The 21,051-nt window shown below is 41.2% G+C and overlaps 1 protein-coding gene across 1 annotated transcript in view; it reads left to right on the top strand.

Moving 5' to 3' along the window:
* The first annotated feature begins 8,504 nt into the window (after positions 1-8,504).
* The window catches only part of LOC149440362 (chromaffin granule amine transporter-like), a 41,067-nt gene continuing 28,520 nt past the window's right edge, over positions 8,505-21,051 (top strand). The window contains exons 1-5 of the mRNA XM_089658725.1: positions 8,505-8,728; positions 13,593-13,725; positions 13,893-14,229; positions 14,321-14,379; positions 20,319-20,402. Coding sequence (XP_089514851.1) covers positions 8,645-8,728; positions 13,593-13,725; positions 13,893-14,229; positions 14,321-14,379; positions 20,319-20,402 — 697 coding nt within the window. The 5' untranslated portion in view covers positions 8,505-8,644. The remainder of the gene's footprint in view (positions 8,729-13,592; positions 13,726-13,892; positions 14,230-14,320; positions 14,380-20,318; positions 20,403-21,051) is intronic.

A 21,051-nucleotide genomic window follows, 5' to 3' on the forward strand; every position in this document is an offset into this window, starting at 1 on the left:
GTGCTATTTTAAATGCCAATAGTGGGGTCATGCAAGACTGTACGCATGTGAAATTTATATAATTTTTTTTCACACAAATAGAGCTTTTTTAGTGGTATTTGATATTATTGACTGGGTTTTTATTTTTTGCTATATAAACTAAAAAATACTGAAAATTTTGTATGTACTTTTCCTGTAATAAAACATAAAACAAACAATAAATCATGTATCAGTGCTCATGTGCTAAGGGTTGTACGCAGGCCCAGACTGGGACAAAAAACAGGCCCAGGCAGTTTAGACTGAGCAGCCAATTTCCGGGAGGGGGCGGGTGCAAAGGCATTCACAGGGGCAGTTGGTGATGGAATATTCAGAGTTGGTCCTTTGCACTGTAATGTAAAGGGGAACTATGATATAAAGGAGACTGCACTATAAAGGGGCACAGTATTGATTACAGTGCCCCTTTACAGCGCAGTCCCCTTTATATCACAGTGCCCCTTTACATAACAGTGTCCCTAGAGATCTAATCACAGTGCCCCCTATATATTCAAAGAGATGGCCCAATCCAGCAGAGACATCCCCATCCAGCAAAGACATTCTAATATAGCAAAGAGACAGCCCAGGAAAGAGACATCCCCATATAGCAAAAAGAAATCCTCATCCAGCAAAGAGACATCAAAATCCACAAAGAGAGGAGATGTCTCTTTGCTGAACAGGGATGTCTCTTTGCTGGACTGGAATGTCTCTTTGCTGGACCCCACTGCACAAAAGACAGCCAAGTCCAGCAAATAGACATCCTCATCCAGCAAAGAGACAGCCCAATCCAGAAAAGAGACATCCCTGTCCAGCAAAGAGACATCCCGTCCAGCAAAGAGACAGCCCATCCAGCAAAGAGGCAGCTCATCCAGCAAAAAAAACAGCCTGGCCAGCAAAGAGACAGCCTGACCAGCAAAGAGACAGCTCATTCAACAAAGAGACAGCCCATCCAGCAAAGAGACAGCCCATCCAGCAAAGATACAGTTTGTCCAGCAAAGAGGCAGCTTTTCCAGCAAACAGATAGCCCGTACATCACTTAGACAGCCTGTCCAGCAAAGAAACAGCTTGTTCAGCAAACAGACAGCCCATCCAGCAAGGAGAGAGTCCGTCCAGCAAGGAGAGAGTCCGTCCAGCAAGGAGACATCCCGTCCAGCAAAGAGACATCCCGTCCAGCAAAGAGACATCCCGTCCAGCAAAGAGACATCCCGTCCAGCAAAGAAACATCCCAACCAGCAAAGAAACATCCCAACCAGCAAAGAAACAGTTCATCCAGCAAAGAGGCATCCCATCCAGCAGACAGCCTGTCCAGCAAAGAGACATCCTGCCCAGCAAAGAGACAGCCCGTACAGTAAAGAGACAGCCTATTCAGCAAAGAGACAGCTCATCAAGCAAAAAAACAACCTGTCCAGCAAACAGACAGCCTGTCCAGCAAAGAGACAGCTCATGCAGCAAAGAGACATCCTGCCCACCAAAGAGATATCCTGCCCACCAAAGAGACAGCCCATCCAGCAAAAAGACACCCCATCCAGCAAAGAGACCGCTCGTCCAGCAAACAGACCATCCAGTAAAGAGACAGCTCATCCAGCAAAGAGACATGCTGCCCAGCAAAGACACAGCCCATCCAGCAAAGAGACATGCTGCCCAGCAAAGACACAGCCCGTCCAGCAAAGAGACAGCCCGTCCAGCAAAGAGACAGCCCGTCCAGCAAAGAGACAGCCCGTCCAGCAAAGAGACAGCTTGTCCAGCAAAGAGACAGCTCATCCAGCAAGGAGACAGCCCATCCAGCAAAAAGACAGCCCATTCAGCAAAGAGACAGCTCAACCAGTAAAGAGACAGCCCGTCCAGCAAAGAGACAGCCCGTCCAGCAAAGAGACAGCCCGTCCAGCAAAGAGACAGCTTAACCAGCAAAGAGACAGCCCGTCCAGCAAAGAGATAGCCCGTCCAGCAAAAAGACAGTTTGACAAGCAAAGAGACAACTCAACTAGCAAAGAGACAGCTTAATCCACCGCCGCTACAGAGCTGTCACAGTGTGCCGGCTGGAAAAGAAGAGAGGCCGCCATTGTCCCTTTAGTGCAGCTGTGTGTGCAGCCGATGAGGTTTCTGTGTGTCCTCGGTGGCGCTTCCTGCTTGTCTCTAGAGCTGTTACTGCCACTCCTCCCGTTGGCCCTGCCTTAGGCATAGCCACTCAGGCGGAGATGAGTGGTGGCTGTGGTCTGTGTTAGCCCTGTCCAGTCGCCGCTTACCTCTCACTGTGTGGCCAGTCATCAACTGGCAAATGCCCAATGTGCCTTATGGTCAGTCTTGGCCTGGTTGTACAAGTATGTCTCTTAGCCTGCCCGTGCCATGCTCCCACAGTAAATGTACTGTGGGCGGGAATTTGTTAAAATAACCCAATACTATCTAGCCTCTGTAGCTGTAGGCACTGTGCAGTAATAAATTGTGAAAATTCACAGCAGAATAACTGAAATCTTTGTCTAGCCAGCTCATATCACCCCTTCTATTTTTCAGAAGTGCATGAGCACCCTTCCACACAAAGCAAGTGTGTGAGAGGGGGGAAAAGATTGATTTGAGCTGCTGAGAGAACACCTTGGACAACCTAGGGTGGTCCTGCCACTAAAACAGTATAAAACCCCAAAACAAAAATGTAATATATTGCAGCTTACCAATCCATAAATATGGTGGCTTTTCCCTTTTACTTTTATCTGATGATCCAACTAGTAACACACTTCCTATCCTAGCATGTGTCCACTCTGAATGGAGGAGCATCAGAGACAGCAGAGAAGCACCGAAAAAGTGGTGTGGGATGTATTCACATATTTAGATGGACTTGACTAACAAAACTGAACTACAGATAACACTTTTTAATCTGCTACAGCAACAGTTTTTTTCTCTTTTGGGATGAAGTTTTTCTTAAATGAATGTAGCACCTTCCTAGTGTAGGATGCTAGGCAAATTTAGTTTTTGCCACCTTCTGTGGTCAAGGGAGCAGTCATTGATCTTATCTGTTCAGGGTTTCACAGGCGGGAAGTTTGATTGCCCTCCCCTGCCTCTGTAAAAATCTTCCAGAACATAGGGAGGGAGATTCAAATGATCAGCTTGAATATGAATCATGCCAATCCCTGGAAAGTAATGCCCATATGGTGGCTGGAGAGGCAATAAATAGTCTAAAGACCTGGTGAGAAGGTTCTTTCCTCAGCAGGTGGAGTTCCAAAGCTACTGCGCTAGGAGGCAGCATGTGAACTGAGTTCCTGTTTTTCGAGGTCTTAGCTGTGGCAGCGATCTTTCTGAGGAGCTGGCTGTAGGACTTCACTATAAGTGATCTGGATTGGAGAAGGATTGTCACCCTCAATGGACCATGTCTGGAGGAAGCTGGAAGGTGTGCAGCTGTCCTGGGGACTTGTGAGTAATGACCCTAAATCAGGGGTGGACTGACAACTCATGGGGCCCCCGGGCAATAGGGGATAATGGGGCCCCTGTGTCCTTGCCCAAACTCAAAGCCTATGAAAAAGGTACCAGTGGCATCTCATGGGGCCCCCTACTGACCCCGGGCCCTCAGGCAGTGCCAGAGTTTCCAAATGGTCAGTCCGTCCCTGCCCTGAATTGATTCCTGGTGACTGTGTGCTTTTGGGATATAAGTGCCAGAGGTAGCTTGGACTGAGATAGCTTTCATAGGGTCTCAGAGCACTGGCTAGTCCCCTGTTCTCAGCAGGCTCCTGGGGTGTGAGCATAGAGAAAAGAGTCCTCCTGTTACTGTGCAAGTATTTTGGTGTATTCCTTTCCCAACCCCCTTTTTCTATTTGAATGTTCTTCAAGCAATAAATATCAAAAAGATTCCCCTAGACTGAGGTATTGGAGTGGACTGGTGCTTGTGGGGACAGGCAGTATCTGTACTACTTGGGAAGAACCAGCTATTACCAGAGGCCCCCTATGGAGGTAAAGGCTAACCATTGTAAGTATCCCTGTCAGTGGTTTGTCTTTACCCTCTAATTGCTAATTTTGTTGGACAGCTTTGTTTGTTAAGGAAAGTTGAAAAATAATAGGATTATCGTGTAAACAATAAAGGGAAAAAAGCCAAAAAAATTTAAAATGAGTGCAGTCACCACATCTAAGAATTTGCAAGCTGCAATATAATAAATGTTTTCTTGTGGGGTTAGTACTGTTTTAAATTTGAGGTTGAATTGCTCCACAGGTATACAGCTACAGAGATCAATAAGGACTTATTTTAATTTAAGTTTCTGTTTGTTATGTTCATTATGTTGGCACACAAGGATTAGTTTTTGATAGATGCTGGAAGTATTCTTCGGTGACTCTATAAGCCTGTGTACAGTTCTGCACCCCTGCTATGGCCGGTATAACGGGTTCCCCCTCTGTTTTTTTTATACAATGAAGAATGCAACAGGTGGTGCTAAAACAAGCAAATTGGTACGCCCACTGGTGCCAAGTTGGCTATTTAAACCTGAGCTCTGCACAGGAGCATTGCTGAATGGTCTTTCAGCCTTTACTTCTGTGACCCTAATCCAAAATTTTTACAGACCTTGTTACTGACCTGACTTCCACTTGACCTACTTTTGTATTACCCTTGTCTGCTTATGTTTGCTGTTCATCTCTTAACGATCTTGTCCTGGACTTATGACCAAGATTTTGCCCATTAACTTTATACCTCAAATCCTGCACATTGTTGACCTTTGATTAATCCTGATTCTGACCCTGCCTATGATTTGGTTCCTTCTTGCTCAGCTTTTTCTGGATCCAGCTTGTGACTGGATTCTACTTCTAATTGAATTTGGTTATCCATAGTCTACCACTAGCTTTATCTCTGCTCATCTGAAACCAGCGCTCCCAAATTTCAGTCTTCGATATATGCACCTTGGCACTTATGCACCTTGGCACTTTTGCCTTTCCATTGCATTGCTCCTGCAGACCATGTCTCATCTTCCAGAAATGCTCAGGTGGGAACTGTGCAAGATGGCCATCCTTGTCATCTCGGGCACTGCATACAGGTACTTGTCACATTTGCATGAGCTGATCCTTTATTAAGGAGGCAGGGTGATGGTCATATGCCTTTACTATTGAATGGCAACTTAATGAAGGAAAGGCTTACTACTAAGTAACCTTTATATTTTACCTGCCCTCTGCTTTTACTAATGCTACACATTATTTAGGGTCCATGCACACTGGCTTTAAAATCGCTGCTTCTACAGGAGTTTTATAATTTTCTGGTAGAATCAGCTGACTGTTATCTTATGTGTCCATGCACATTAGGATGTTTAGAGGCATAGTTTAAGCTCAGTGTTTAGAGGCAGAAAAAAACCTTTTTGGTTTGTGTTTGTGATTCCTAAACACACCTAAACATGTGTACAAAAATGCTCTATATGAGGGTTTTTTTTCTTGCAAATCAACTGGCATTTTTTAAAGCCCAGTGTGCATGGAATGTCATCATAATTAGCAATGCAAATACATTTTTTTAATATTTAACAGCACATCTCTGGGTCTTGGGTGATTGCTGCAACTGATGGAAGAAGACTCCAACAACACCCAGAGCATTGGAGCTGGTTGGGTGACATCACTACCCTGGGAATTCCTCATTATTGTAAGCTCTCGCAGTAGCCACTCAGGAACCGCAGCTGTGTGTTCATGTAACTGCTTGGAAACATTAGGAAAATATATATTGTACATACACATCAGTCCCTAACCCTCAAGGGGCGTACAATCTAAGGTATATTATTACAAACATTTATAAAGGCAGACAAAAGCTTAAAGTTGAAGTTCACCCAAAACCTAATTAACTGTAAACCTACTCGTAGTCACATTCTAAAACTAATCTATTTAGCCCTGAAAAGAAGAAATCACTATAAATACTTGATCTGCTGCCACTCTGGTCCCATGCTGAGCTGTCAGCGGCGGCTTTAGTGTGTAGGCATGTGCAGGACAGGCAGCTGACAACAGAAGCCCTATAGTATCTCTGTGAGTGACATCACTTCCCAGGCATTTCACCACTGTTGTCGGTTCTCTCCCGCACACAGTATCCGCCACTGAAGACCTTAACCGAATGGGCTTCAGAAAATGTATGTATAGCGAGTTCTTCTTTACAGGGCTAGATAGATTTGTTGTGTGGCTGAGAGTAGGCTTAGAGTTAGTTAGGTTCTGGGTGAACTTCTGCTTTAAAGCTTTCTTAGCAGATAGTCTTTTTTTTTTCTTTCTTTAAAGTATAACTGAAGGAAAAACGTTTTGTTCTAGTGGAGAGTAATTAGAAAAACCTGTCCGTTTTTTGTACTGCGGTTACCTTTAGGGAGATTCACCATTTCTATTTGTCCATGTGACTTATCATGCAAAAGAAAGTGCCACATTTTGAGTGGTCAGCAGCACAGGAACAGAGGGGACATCTTCCAATGGGGGCCTTAGTTCTACTGGTGACTACTAGATTGTAAGCTCGAAAGAGCAGGGCCCTCAATCCCCTCATGTTTTGCATTGTATTGGTATTGTTCTGTCACATGTTCTGTCCCCCTTTGTAATGTACAGCGCTGAGCGAACTATTGGCGCTTTATAAATACTGTATAATAATAATAATACTAGAGATTACGCTCACTGTAGAGGGATTTCCTATTATTTCCTGTTGTGGCTATGGGATAGGAAGTGAAAGGCAATCTCCCAAAATGGACATGGATGGCAAAAAAACCTGATAGGGGTTAGAGCCTTCATTACTTTTTCCAAAATCAAAAAATGTTTTTCAGTCAGCACTCAATCTCATTATTTCTATTTCTAAGATTCTGGCAACATTTGGGAAGGTGGGGAAGGGTGGGAGTCATTCTACCATGGAGCATTGGTGTGAAATGTTAGAATGTTTTTTTTTGCAATCAAGACATATTTAATCTGTTTGGTCAATAACTAGACAACACATGGTGTACTTTCAAGGTTATTTGCTTGCCTTGTTTTATGTAGTTCTCTATTGTTCTTTACAAACCACAAGGAAATACTTAAAAAAAATTATCCATATTGGGGAATCAAGATACTGTAATCTGGCTTGTATTTGCTAAACAAATTGGTGGGGCCATTCCTGAGAGCTATAAGAAACCAATATGCAATCTAAAAGATCAAAGATCACCCATTGATACTTTGATTATCCACTTTCCCTTGTCTCTGTTCACCTGTCATCAGGGCCACTGATAAGGCAGTACAGCCAGCACTCCTGTACCAGGCACGGGCTCCATCCGTTCAAAAGTGGGGCCCAGGCACCTGCTGAGCAGAAGGACCAATTGTACTGCCTTATTACAGACACCGAAACTCTTGTGACTTCCCCTGCAGTGCTGATGGATTCTACTCTTTCTCGCTCCTGCAGAGCTGCAGGGGGATCAACTCTAGTATCTGCGCCTCATCCCCCTGATGCCCAGGCCCTCTCTTTGTGCCCCATTTCCCTTGCAGCCTTGCCAGCTTCCCACCTCTTCTTCCCTACCAGCAGTTGCTGTGGGGACACAGGTGGATGTTTCAGAAAGAAGAGCAGGGGAAGGGGTCTGTAAATATGTCATTTTCCGACTTTCCCTTTTCTGAATGAATACAATGAGCAATCAGTTCTTTGACCGTGTGGAAGGTGTGAAAAATGCATGTTGCCTGGTCATGCAGAGCATAGGGGGACCCAAATCAAATTCAGGAGCCCTTACAAGGGCAGTGCTACATTTATTTTTATCAAAAATATAATTTGACATTTTTGGGGATGGAGGCTGTCAGGTAGGCTGTATGGGGTCCCATGATTTCTAACAGCAGCCCTGCCTGTCACATCCAAGAAGCCTAATCCTGTGTAAGTTCTGTGTTAGATGGTGTTAGAGCTTTCACTGGATTTTTACTTCTTAACCATCTTCATGTAACACTGTTTGGGTTTTGGTGATTGGCTGCTCAAGCCCCAAGTACTGTATCCTGGGAGGAGGTCGCATGCTCCCCCAAACATGGAAGCACCAGGTATCTTATGATGACACTGTGAAAAGAATGGAATTTGGGGGGGGGGGGGATCCCATTGAAGAAAAGTACCAATGGGGGGAAGGAGGGTTCTTCTTTCAAGGAAACCCACCACTTTGCCCATGCAAAGCGGCAGGGTGCTTTTAAAGCTTCATAACCCCCCAATAAACAAAAACATAAACAGTTTCAATCTCTGCTACATTTTCTATTCAAGGCATACACTTTCCTAAGAAAAAAAGAAAGGTTGCGGTTTTAGCTTAGGTTGTAGCCCCTTGTAACCAACAATTCCTCAACTAGGGTCTCCCGACAAAATACAGAGTCCCCACCAAGATCTTTTGACAGGCGAAAATATTTGATAGAGTCATCCAGATATATAACAGACTCCTGTCCCCTATCTGTCTTTTTCCATATAGACATTTCCTGTCCTCTTCTGTCACCCTCAGGCATTAAAAAAAGAGAAGAGATGAGTTTGTCAGCTGCTTTAGGAAAGCACATAGAGGAAAGCAAATACAGTGAGTCACAGCCCTCTGTCTACCTCTCTCTTCATTCTGAACTGTGCAGAGATAGATGTGATAAAAGTTGACAGAAAACAGCAAGCATGGTGCTTTATTAACCCTGTCTGCCCATGACGCAGACACTGACTGCAGGGCAAAACCTGGAAGCTTTTCACTGAGATGGATATTGGATGGTCCCTCTCATCTGGGCTGACACAAAACACAGACCAGAGCCTCTCTTGGTAAAGGACATTACTACAGGAGGAGCTCACAAGGTAAGACCAACGTCTTTTTCTTCTTCTATTCCTATCTGCCAATCACTTCAAATCAGGGACACTATGGTGCTGAATAATTATATCAAAGGCTGTATTACCCAACACTGTCTCATTTGGCCATGGACCACTCAATGAGCAATTATGATTTGTTTGGGATGTATATTTTTGTTGATAAATTACAGACATTAGTTAATATTGTTCAAATGTCAATCAATGATCAAGCAAGATAATAAGAACTGAATATATAAAACAGGAAAATAATGTTCTAGTATGCCTTTCTCATTTTAGAAATTACATCCCATTGATAGCTATATAGACGGCATCGCTATAGACATTTTTAGGTTTGTGAATACTGAACGATATGAATCCTGGAATACTTTGTGCTTTGTGTATAATATAGAAAAAAACTCTGAACTCATATTTTAGACCTCCAAGTGCAACTATTCAAATAACCCTAGCTTTATTGTATACTCCAAAAAACAGTTCCACATCCTCCAGTAAGCAGCAGCTTTACTTAAAGTCTCACTACACCAGATACTGTTATTGTTCAATCTGTGGTATTTATTGTATGCAGTATTTTAATATGATGTATGGTTTATTAGAGTATAGTTTTAATTTAGTTTTATATGGTACTAATTGCTGTTATTGGTTTTTTGTGTCGTGTCTTGTCTCCGTTCATAATTGTGATCTTGTGTTGTCTTTGTTAAATGTAACTACATTTTAATCATTTTCCTTTGGGAGTAACAAAGTATTCCAGATACTTGTGTGATTATATGATCTGGTGTGTAAATTTGTAGGAGAGCTGCTGACTGCCAAAGAAAACAGAACTTTGCATAGGTATACAATGAATATAAGGTTGTTGGAGTTCCTGCATCTACAGATTGGATTTAAATGCAGTGTATTTGTATGTATAGTTTTAATGTTTGAGAGGTAAGCTCTACCTCATTGATTACTGCTTGGTTAAATCAAAAAGAGTATTGATTTGGATATATGTATGTATACATAGGTTTATTTTTATGTTTTATAAACTCTATACTGTTCAATTATCTGATACAAAACAATAAGCCGAACAGAACACTTGTTAAAATATTTTGAAATAGGATGGAGAAACACTTCCTACCACTGATTTTCCTTCAATGATTTTCCACATTTTTCCTTTTCCAGCACCAGTGTTAACTGTTTTTAAGTATTTTAACAAATTACATACGGAAGGGTAATTAATTTTTGATGGCGGGATACAACAAAAAAATGTTAAACTGACAAATTAGGAGGTGTCTAGAGTTCCAGTTAATTTGGGAGATCTTTAATAAATCTGTTAAAACAAGCACACACTGCCAAAAGATCAGTTAATAAAGCAAACATGGGTAAAAGAAAAATGAAAGTTTTATTAGTTCTTCGTAGTCCCTCATATACTTAATTATATAGATTCCTAATTTATTTATTATTTTAGTAAAATATACTTATTATATATAGTTATATATAGTTTATAACAATCATAATATATTAAAAAATAATCTATTATATAACCTGTAATGGCTTGTTCAGCGTACAAAGAAATATTAAAGCTACATAACAAAAATGCTTAATAAAAACAGGCAAGGCTGTAACTGTCAATGTTATATTAATCTAGTTGTAAAATATATGCACTGCAAAGAAAAGATAATTTTTAGTCTGTTGCTACTTTTTGCTCATAGTATAAATAGAATGATCAGATCTTGCAAGGCTTTTTTCTGATCTGGAGACAAGTGGAATTGTAGAATGTATAGATAATGTTTATTATACAGTATATGCTGCATGTCCTATTTAGAATTCCTGCCTTATCTATTCCTATATATATGATTTATTACTAAATGAGTGTACACACGTTTATTGCCTTGGATCCTGCTCAAAAAGCTTGCAATGAATGGGTGGACTGTTAGTGCTTTAGGGTAGTGCCTTTTTGAATTCCTACAAAATATAATAAATGTATATGCAAACTAAAATAGCCCTTATTTAATTAGCAAGCAATTTTAAATGAGGAAAAACCTACTGATCCTAATGCATTAAACCGCAAACAGTGGAAGGGCCACACATGTAAAATCGGGTCTAAAAGTGCATTTTTTGGAACGATTGTACACATATACAGGTTTGAATTGTGGTGAAGGTGCATATTTGTACTTCAGGAAATAGGGGTAGGGGTTGGACTACACTGCCTTCCAAAAAACAATAATGGTCAATATCAAAAATCTATCTTGGCTATGTTCCATTTATGCATGTTGTGTTTGTAAATCTCTTTTCTTGTTGGTTGGTCCTATGACGGCCGTGGCCTTTACTTTGTATTTTCAGGTTCTTGGGTTCTTCTGCTGTGGTAGTTTTTTTGCTTGGCATTTGGAGACTGGACACATGGAATCTGTCTAGGGCATCTAAACTGTATGATTAGTATTTAGGTCCCTGGTGCCCGACCTGTCTTCCTTAGGTAATTGTTGCATGGCCCTTGGACATTACCAGTTTCTAGTGAAGTGGAACCATTGGTTTGTAACAGTGACCTCTACTAGCTTCATGGAACCCCCAGTCTTTCTTCTGCAGCCTCCAACAAAAACTCTAGCATGTCCACAGTCTCTGGCTGCTATTTCTCTTCATATGTCTTCCTTGTTTAGCATTACATATACTGAACATTATGTTTGTCCCTTTGGTGATGTTACAGGCCATGTTTGTGGCCCCCTATATCTTGTGGGTTTACAACCACTCATTCAAGACATGTGTCCGTGAGCATAGCTGAGTTTGTCTTGAGATCTTTTTGAGTTTCAACAGAGCTGCTTCTGATTTGCTTTTACATTCACATTTTTTTTCATCTGGAGGAAAATCAAACAAGTGCTTATGCACACAACCCTTTAAAGGATAAATTCACCTTTTTAAAAATTGCACATCATTTTGCAAATAAAAAAATATGCATTTATTCATTTTTACTAGGAGCCTGTAAAGCATTGCACCCATGAACACCAGATCGCGGGTGCAATCTCAAGCTGTTGCAGACTGGCAGTGTAGCTACTGAATGGCAGGAATCCATGAATCCATAAACTACTAGAGCGCTCACCTGTGTCTTGGTAGTTCATTGAGAACTACAAGTCGTCAGCCGCAATGGCTAACAGTAGTTGTAGTTCTCCCATTCACAGAAATCTGCAAACGAATAGCGCAGCTGGGTAGGCAGAGCCCCGCATTGCCATGTTTTTTTTAAATTGTGACACTGGGTGTGGGGAGAAGATCCCTGGCTTGCTGTCATGGATGGTGGGTGCAGGGGCTGCTGCAACAGTTACATGTTACACCCTGAATACGGGTGTAACATGCAACATGGTACAAAATGTATCCTTTATCCTTTAAGGACTTGTTCAAACATGCAGCTATTATTGAAAAGCTCTCCATGGTGGATTGCTTTTCGGGGGGCCTTTAACTGCCAGTGACAGGCCAAAACGCTAACCCACAGCACCAAATGCAACATGCTGTTTGATTTTTGCCATGGCTGTAGCTCAACCTCCTGTTTTTCCCACCCTCTGGCCACCCGTGTGAACGAGCCCTAACAGTAGTGTCGTGGCCCTTCCACAATTCCTATACAGCTGCTCTTTTTACATATGGGAGCATTGAAATAAAGCCTTGTATAAGGACTCTTTCTCTGCTTTCCCCCATGCGATAGCACTGGGTGCCTAATTGTCCATTGGCAAAGCACCAGAGACAATTGAGTGAGTCGTGTGTACTACTATAACCAGAAGTACTAGGTAAGTCATTTTTTTTCTGGGTGTGAGAGGTAGGAGAATAAGTATAAACTAATGTGGGGGTCATCATTAAAGGGAACCTGTTGCTTAGCCTTGTATAGGCAAAGAAAAATGATGTTATCTGAGGAACATAGGGCAGGAAAGCTGTAGCACTTTGTTCTGCACTCCTGTGACCCATCACTCAGCTGGTCCAGGCTCAGGAAAGATCCAGATTTTATGGCTGGTATCCATCCAGATGCCTGGACCCGCAGCAGGCTCAGCCTCTCAGCAAGCCGCTGAGAGGCTGAGCCAGCCACTCCCACCCCCTCCACAGCGCGGTGCTTCAGTGAGCGCTGGAGGGGCAGAGCAGAGAGCCCGTGACTGACTCTCTGCTCACTAAAGACCGAGAACCGAGGAATTAGTGGTTTTATCACTCCGTTCTCAGTCTTTAAAGTGATGCAGAACAGATGCAGCATTGGATTGATGCTGCATCCACCTAGGTGAGTTTAAATTGTTTTTTTGTTCTCTTTTAATGAGTGTGAGTGTGTGGGTACGAATTAAAAGACATATTTAAGCTGCCACAAAGTTTTTTTTTTTAAGACCATTTACTGACTTCAGTTGCACTTTATACCGGTTTATGCTTTTTAAACAGTTTTTATATCTTTTTGTCATTGCGGAATTCATATAGAGCCCTATAGAGGGATGGGGAGTGAGGGGGAGGAGCCACAGCTTAGAATGATTCACTTGAGTGTATAAACATCAGCTTGGGCTATTGAGCTCTATAAACAGACCTTTTATAAAAGGCAGTAAAGAGAAGCTGGAAAATATATGATAATAAATTGAGAGCTTCACCAGTTGGCTAGATATGAAACTATCAAATATATATATACTTTTTAAAATTGTATTTGTTCAGACTATAATAAACATAAGAAAAGTGCACAAAATGACTATTTAATCCCTTTACAAAATGCTGCATGCAATATTTTTGGAAAATAATTGCTTTCTCCTCTAGTAATCCCCATTCACTTCCATGCTGTAATGGTGCAGATAAGCTTTCCTGTTAATAGAGGGATCTGTTTTGACATCACTCGGTATGAGACCTATTTTTAAAATGTAATTGTTAATTTTTACTTTTGTAGGGAGTTTTTTGTCTTTGCGAGATGGAGTGTAAACTCTGTAAGTGGCTAAATGAGAAGAGAGGGTCCCGCCAGGTGGTCCTTGTGGTGGTATCTGTGGGTCTTCTACTGGACAACATGCTGTTCACAGTTGTAGGTATGTTTGGAGACGCAGCTGACCCTCTAATCAATAATATGGAATCAGTCTGCATTTACAAGGTGACCTTTTTTTAACAAAATTACAGTGAGGAATGCTGGTTCAAACCAAAATATGAAGCGGGAGTAATTTTGTTATCTACTCATCTCTAACATTTCTTTCTTTAGTGCCCATCATCCCAAGCTTTTTGTATGAAAAAGAATCCGTGAATGGAAATGCATCTATAGTCCAGCTGTCTTCTCCTCAGTCTGCCACCAAAGCTCCATTTGCATTCATTCACTCTTCATTTGACAATTCTATGGTATTCACTGAAGTTCCAGAGCATCATTATAATACTGATTCTCAAGGGACCAAAGGCAAGATCCAAGAACCGCCAAAGAATGAGACTTGTACCATGGAAAAGAGTGTATTACAGGATGAGAATGTACAAGTTGGTTTACTGTTTGCCTCCAAAGCAATATTACAGCTCCTGGTGAACCCACTAGTAGGACTGATAACCAACAGGTATGGCTGTATGTGTTCAGTCTAACACAAGAAGGCCTGTGTGTGAATAGACAAATGTTTACTTCACTTATTTATTTTTTGTTGTCCGTAGGATAGGATATGATGCGCCTTTATTCTGTGGATTTGTCATCCTGTTCCTGTCTACTCTCAGTGAGTAACTTGCAAGTGCATGTAAAAAAAGTCTCATCATTTTTTAATTAAAAATGGCGTGCTAGTAGGAGGATTATTTTTACTATAAGTGCTAACAAAAAAAGTGACAATCAGCAGATAAAATAATAAAAACAGCTGCCTGTGCAATGGCAGGTACTGTGAGGGGGCTCCTGCGTGCACCCCTCCCCCCCAAGTCCAATACAATTTTCAGTTTCTTTTAAATCAAAAGCACAGGGCTAAGGCAGCTTGCTCTCCTTCCCACTATGACATTGCTCGGCCTGGAGAAGCTGAACATAGGTCTCAAGTATTGAAAGGTCTGACAATTTGGTGGTTGGTTAACCTCCCTAGCGGTATGATTATGTCCATATTTCTGTGCTGAAAGTGGTACATTTTTTTGCATGGAAATATGTCGTTTTTTTTATTGTAGGCCTGTAATTCTTAGGAATAACTCACTGAAATCTGTCCGAACAAGAGTCTAGTAAACATCCTGGGTATAATAAAATCTGAAACACGAAATCATAAATTATAATTTAATAAATAATCATAAAAAATAATATAATAATAATGAATTTAATGCAATAATATAATCAAACCAAAACCACTGAAATTTGAAATATAGCGCCAAGTTCGCACATCACTGAGCAAAGTCGCAAAATCTTTTTCAGTGTTTGATGATGAATTTCCCCACAAATCATTATCACTCAATTCTGCAAGTGGTTCTGATTTACTATCGCTGTTCTCTAGCTGGTCTAAAACCGCTTTTGACCTAAAGGGATGCTTTTTGGACGCCATGGACATTTCTCAGTTTCCAGGCAGAAAGAACGGTAAAAATGCAGGCAGGGCACAGGACAAAGCACTCGGGACAAAATGTATGTGAAATGGTTTGATACAATAATGTTTTACTATGTGATTTTACTGTATTTTGTGAATGTCACTTTTTAAAATTTTTTAATTTTCTGCTGGTTCCGGCCCCCGTACGTCCCGACGTTCGACAGGGACCGGAACCCGGAAGATGGATGCCAGCATCGGCCAGAGGAGATGGACGGGGATGCTGCAAGGGACACATCGCGGGAGCGCAGGACAAGGTAAGTGAAACTGGGAATCCCTGAGCAACGCTGCATGGTAATCCCGAATGTAGCTCAGGTTTACTGCATTTGGCACTGCAAATTAACCCCGAGCTACACTCGGGAATACCGCCTGTAGCAGAACCATTCCACCTGGGCTTCCTCGTGTGGAGTGATGCGTCTCAGCCCATGGTTCCCTTGTCCTGCAAGTCTTCCAGTGCTCTGCCAAGGCAGGTATTAGAGCTCAAAACCAATCCTTCCCTGCTGTCCCAAACCACGAGTCGGAACTTCGTGTAGGGTGAAATGAATCAATCTTTATTTTACACAGTTCAGTATATACAGCTTCATCTCCACCCCCACCAGACAGCCTGGCACCGGGTTTTCCCCACCCACAACAAAACCCTACAACCAACAATACAGTATGAACTCTATTAGAAGTGAAAGACTACAAGATCACATTTCCCTAAACAAACAGTGTAGAATGCCTGTCTACATACCAGCTGCTAAATATATACAGCTTTATAAAGGGAAGAAAACTGAAACAGAAAGGGCAAAATGTTATCACAAAGGGACGGTTCATCACACCGCCAGGGAGGTTAATAAAGCAAAGGAAAGAGCAGACATCTTGGGTAGCTAGATTTGCAAGCCATACTGTACATTAACAATGAAAATGTATCTGCGCATACGGTTCATACCCTAAAGGAGTACCAAAGATGTGATATACTAACTAATTAGGTTATTGCAAATGTTAGTGTATATTTACGACGATTTGGGGTAACTTAGGTACATTTTACATTTTAATTAGTCATTTTGATAGAAGCCTCTTTCCTGGTGCTTCTATAGATTACAAAGGGACCACATAGAGGCATAATCAAGTTTGGCACATTTACCTAAACTAGTGATAAATGAACTGATGCTTACAAATACTTTTCCATCCCAGATCATGCCAATCCATCAACTATGCAAGTTGGGGGTTAAGATGATGTCCAATATCTATTATTAAGAACTTTGGGCTAGCTGTAAGAAATTTAAAGCACATGAATTTAAATGATTCATACATTTAAAACTGACATCTCTGTTGTGGATAGATGCTCTTAGGCTGAACCATCCTCTACATATCAACTAAAGCTCCATGTACACTAGCATTTTTGTAAGCTCCTAGAAGCTGTTATTAGCTTTTTTTTGGCTCCTAGAAGCTAAATAGTGTTACCCTATGTGTCCATGCACACTACTTTAGGCTATTAGTGTTTTTTGAGCTTCAGTATCTAGGTGCAGGAAAAAAATGCTTTTGTAGAGTGTTTTGGAGTGTTTTTCCAGCAGAAAAAATGCCAAATGCTTTTAAATGATTCTAAACACTATTATAATGCTTCTAGCGTTTTTTTCCTAGCTTTTTTCTCTTCATGTACTGTAAAAACGCTACTAAAATGCTGACACTCCTAAACGCTTCTAAATGCTACTAAAATGCTACTGAAAATACTATTACTAGCGTTTTTTATCCAGCATTTTTTCCAGCTTTTTTTAAGCTTAACATGCTAGTGTGCATGGAGCCTGAAAGTGGAGGTAAATTGTATCTGAACACCAAAAACTTGTGAGGTAGATGCAGCGTATTTGTGGCAGAAATGACATTGAAGCCCGAAATGCAGGAAACGATGTATGAAAGAACTTGCAGAACAATTCAACAATCCTGCAGGGTGGAGCACCCGACTGGGAACCAATGTAGCGGAGAGTCAGCAGTATTAGACCTGAGCTGAAGAGGGCACTTGCCAAGGGAAGTGGAATGCAGCGTGGTCAATCCAACCCAAGAGGGAGCTTGAGAAGGTCTAAGCATAGGCTTTGCTCTTCCCTACTCTTCAGGAACTTTTCCCACCACTAGCATTGTCCCTGATAAGTGTGTAACCTCTTCCTACTCTAGCCATTTTGCAATTGCATGCCAAAACCTGGAAGCAGGGATTTTAAAAGACTCTACATGACCCAAGATGGCTGTTATGGTCACCTGGATGCAGCGTAGCCAACCAAAATGCTGCTCCAGAGGACCAAGAAAACCATGAGGAAACCAAGATTTTCCTGACTTCCCCTCCAACTGCAGTACTGCTCCAATTGAGTGCCCTCTCCAGTTTGTAGGCAGGTGTAGTCTGCTTTCTTTACTGTAAACACTGTTTAACCCCTTGACCGCCGACGTAACACAAATATGCACCTCACAGAACTGGGCTTTTTTCCGTGGGGCCACATATTTGCGTACCTGTCTTTCTGGTGGGAGCGAGCTGCACAGCGCACTCCCAGCACAAAGACTGTGGTGTCACTGAAAGTCCCAGGTACCGATTACGGGTCACATGATCACTGTGATAGCCTCTGATTGGTTATCACAGTGATCAGTCACTGTACAGCCCGGCTCCCTTGTGTTTTTTTTCTCTATGAATGGAGGATAGAGGTACATTGTATCTCTCTAACTCATGGCATAGAGGGGAAAAAAAAGTTTGTAAAAAAAAATAGATAAATATAAACAAATAGAATTTAATAAAATGAAAATATATCTAGATCAAGGTTTAATGTAGTTCAGTGCCAGGGTAAGTGTTTGGGTCAAGGTCAGGGTCAAAGGTCAAGGTCAAAAGGTCAGGGTCAAAGATCAGGATTTAAAAAAAAAATGGTTTCAGTGTATTTTTAGGTAAAAAAAAACAAAAACAAAATGTGCACTATTGTTTCTGGGCTGTACTACAGGTACAAATAACATTTTTCTTTGGTGGTAGGTTATGGTAGTAACAAGAAACACACAACTAAATAAAAAAAAAAAGATTTTTTTTTTACTATTTTGGGCCAGTTTTCCTTTGATAATAAACAAAATCAGGAGATATCCATTACCATTTACCACCAAATAAAAGTCCAATTTGTCCTGAAAAAACAAGGTATAATCCACCTGGATGTACAAAGTAGTTGTGATGATACGTACGATTTTACTAAAGTCAATGTTGCAAATTTGTGCTTAGGCATTTAGATTTGTTTTACCCTTAGGCGTGAAGGGGTTAAATCATGTTTAACTTCGAGGCGCCGAATGTACACAAATATGTGGCCTCTGGGCAACTGGGCCATATTTGCATACCCAATGTAAACAAAAGATGTATGGAGAGAGCACGCCCTGCTCGCTCCTGGCACATTTACCAGAGCCTCAAAGAAATTCCACGAATGCTACTTGCAGTCGGGAGCTTTACGATCATGTGACCAATCACGGGGGTCACATGACCCTAAACCCCGCCCCACTTCCTGGCGTCACAAACCCCTTAAACAGTATGTTCTAAAAAATGCTACACAGTTCTTTCACAAAGTAAATGTTATTCAGTTTTGGTTTGGATTTATGTTAAAATTACGATTTTGTCAAACAATAAAATAAGTTTGTGATATTCCATTCCATTATAGTTTGGGGAAATGTTTTCTGAAAACTACTAGACACGTTAGGGTGATTCGTTAAAAACAAAAACTTGGATTAATAAAGATATTGTATTTTTTTCTTCTTTAAAATGTAACTTAATCCAAGTCTAAAAGTAATGCTAAAAATACACCTTTAATATTTGATCAGACGTCTAAAAAAAGATCAGGATGCCTGTGGCAACAGCAATGCTCAGGGCTTATGACTGTTTGATCCATCAATGTTGGATTAAATGAAAAACATGACAGTGCCCCAGAGCCGATTAACAAAATCCTAATCAAAAAACAGTTTGGTCTGTCAATCATGATGGTATTGTTGATTTTCAAATTTTGGAACCAAACAAGGTCAACAGGGAGCAGTGTATTTACTCAATGCACTATTGGTCAGGTAACTGATAGGGCCTCTTAACAACCATGAAGGAGCAGTTATTGTGTTTTATAACTAGAGGTATTGTCTTTGAGATGGGGATTAGCATCCAGGTTTAGCATATCCATAGCATTTGTAGATAGGTGCTCAAACTACATTTAATTTAATTTTATCCAAAGGTATTTGCCATATTCTAATTTTACACTGCCTGAATGAATCCCTGTGTAGCTAGACAGTGCTGGGCCCGCAGACCTCCAGGCACCGTAGCAGCTGCATCAATTGCTAAAGCTATACTTCTGTTCTTATTGTGTAACACAACTGGAAAATGCCGAACACAAGGACATGTCTGATAACACAGGCCATACCATAAAAAAGTCCAATCAAAATAAATGTGATTTCAAATGCAATTGGATTGAAGCTTTTGGAGTTTATTTAAAATTTGCTATAAAGGAAAGTGGCAGTGTTGCCCTCAGGGCCAGGACAAGGGGTGGGCAGGAGGAACGGTTGCCCTGGGCGCACTGATTTACTGTAGGGATAGGGGTGCCTTGCTTCTGTTACAAGACTGACAGAAGTGAAGACAGTGATTTTGACAAGCAAGCGACTGCTGGGCATAGGATCCCCTAAACTTTCACATCATGAACCCCGGGGGGTTGGGGATTGCCACAGTTTGGCATCTTTGCCCTGGGTGCTGGATGACCTTGTCCTGGCACTGGTTGCCCTTCATAACCAATCACAATTAACATGACACTTTTTTATAGCAGGATAGGAAATGGAACATTACACCTAGTTTGTTATGATCTTTAACATTCTTTGAAAGGGGGTTTCCATCTAAATCTCAAAGTGTGCCAGAAAACACTTTGTAGGTATAGATGACTTTGTGGATTTTGGCCCTCTGCGTGCAGCTATGATGATGATCCTATCAACACTATTATGTTACCACTGATGGAATTAGGGCAATTGTATGATAGAGGAGTCTGGTAAAAATTACAAGAAGAGTAAATATCCATTTTTTAATAAAATGTTATATACATTTTTTATTGTGCATGTAGATATTACATCTAGTAGCAATAATGTCTGTCTCTTTGTACTAGTGTTTGCCTTCTCTGGCTCTTACACATTACTTTTCCTGGCAAGATCACTGCAGGGTGTTGGATCTTCATTTTCAACTGTGGCAGGTAAGAGCCTAGCACTTATGTTTTATCATGTAAACATGGCATAGCACAGTAGAGCCTTCCTTGAACAGAGGATATTCTCAATCCATCAGCAAAAATAAGGACATTGCTTCTCATTTCAAGATAATGGGTAGAGCAATGCAAGTCATTCCTGTTTGCCTCAATAGCTAACTGTAAATTCAGAATCAATGCTGTATAGCACCGATGCAGCCTAAGCCCTGGTTCACACTGGATTTTGAAATTGTGCAACTTCACTTGAAGTTGCTAGTTATAACTCTATCAGCATCATTATTTTTTTAAAATGATTTGGTTGTAGTGTGCTGACCCCAAAGCCAGGTATTTGCATGCAGACTACCCAAGGTAATGCCCCCCTGTGATGCTAAACTCTTTAGGTGCAAACCTAGAGTGTTTCTGAGAAAGAGTTTCCCTACAAACACTGGCAATAGACAGCCAACAACTTGTGTCATAAATCAGCCATGTTGTTCCAAGAAAAACATAGCACAAAGTAGAAACTGTTTGAATGCCTAACATTTTATTCCAGGGACATCTTAATAGCATCATGGGCCCCTTGGAAAAGTAATGCAGTGCGTCCCTGTAGCAATCATGCATACAGAGATGTTGTTAAGGGTCTTCCATCTTCTATCATGTCCTA

Source organism: Staurois parvus, unplaced genomic scaffold (assembly GCF_062004578.1).
Source record: "Staurois parvus isolate SC_StPar_1 unplaced genomic scaffold, SC_StPar_1.0 ptg001090l, whole genome shotgun sequence".
Lineage (NCBI taxonomy): Eukaryota > Metazoa > Chordata > Amphibia > Anura > Ranidae > Staurois > Staurois parvus.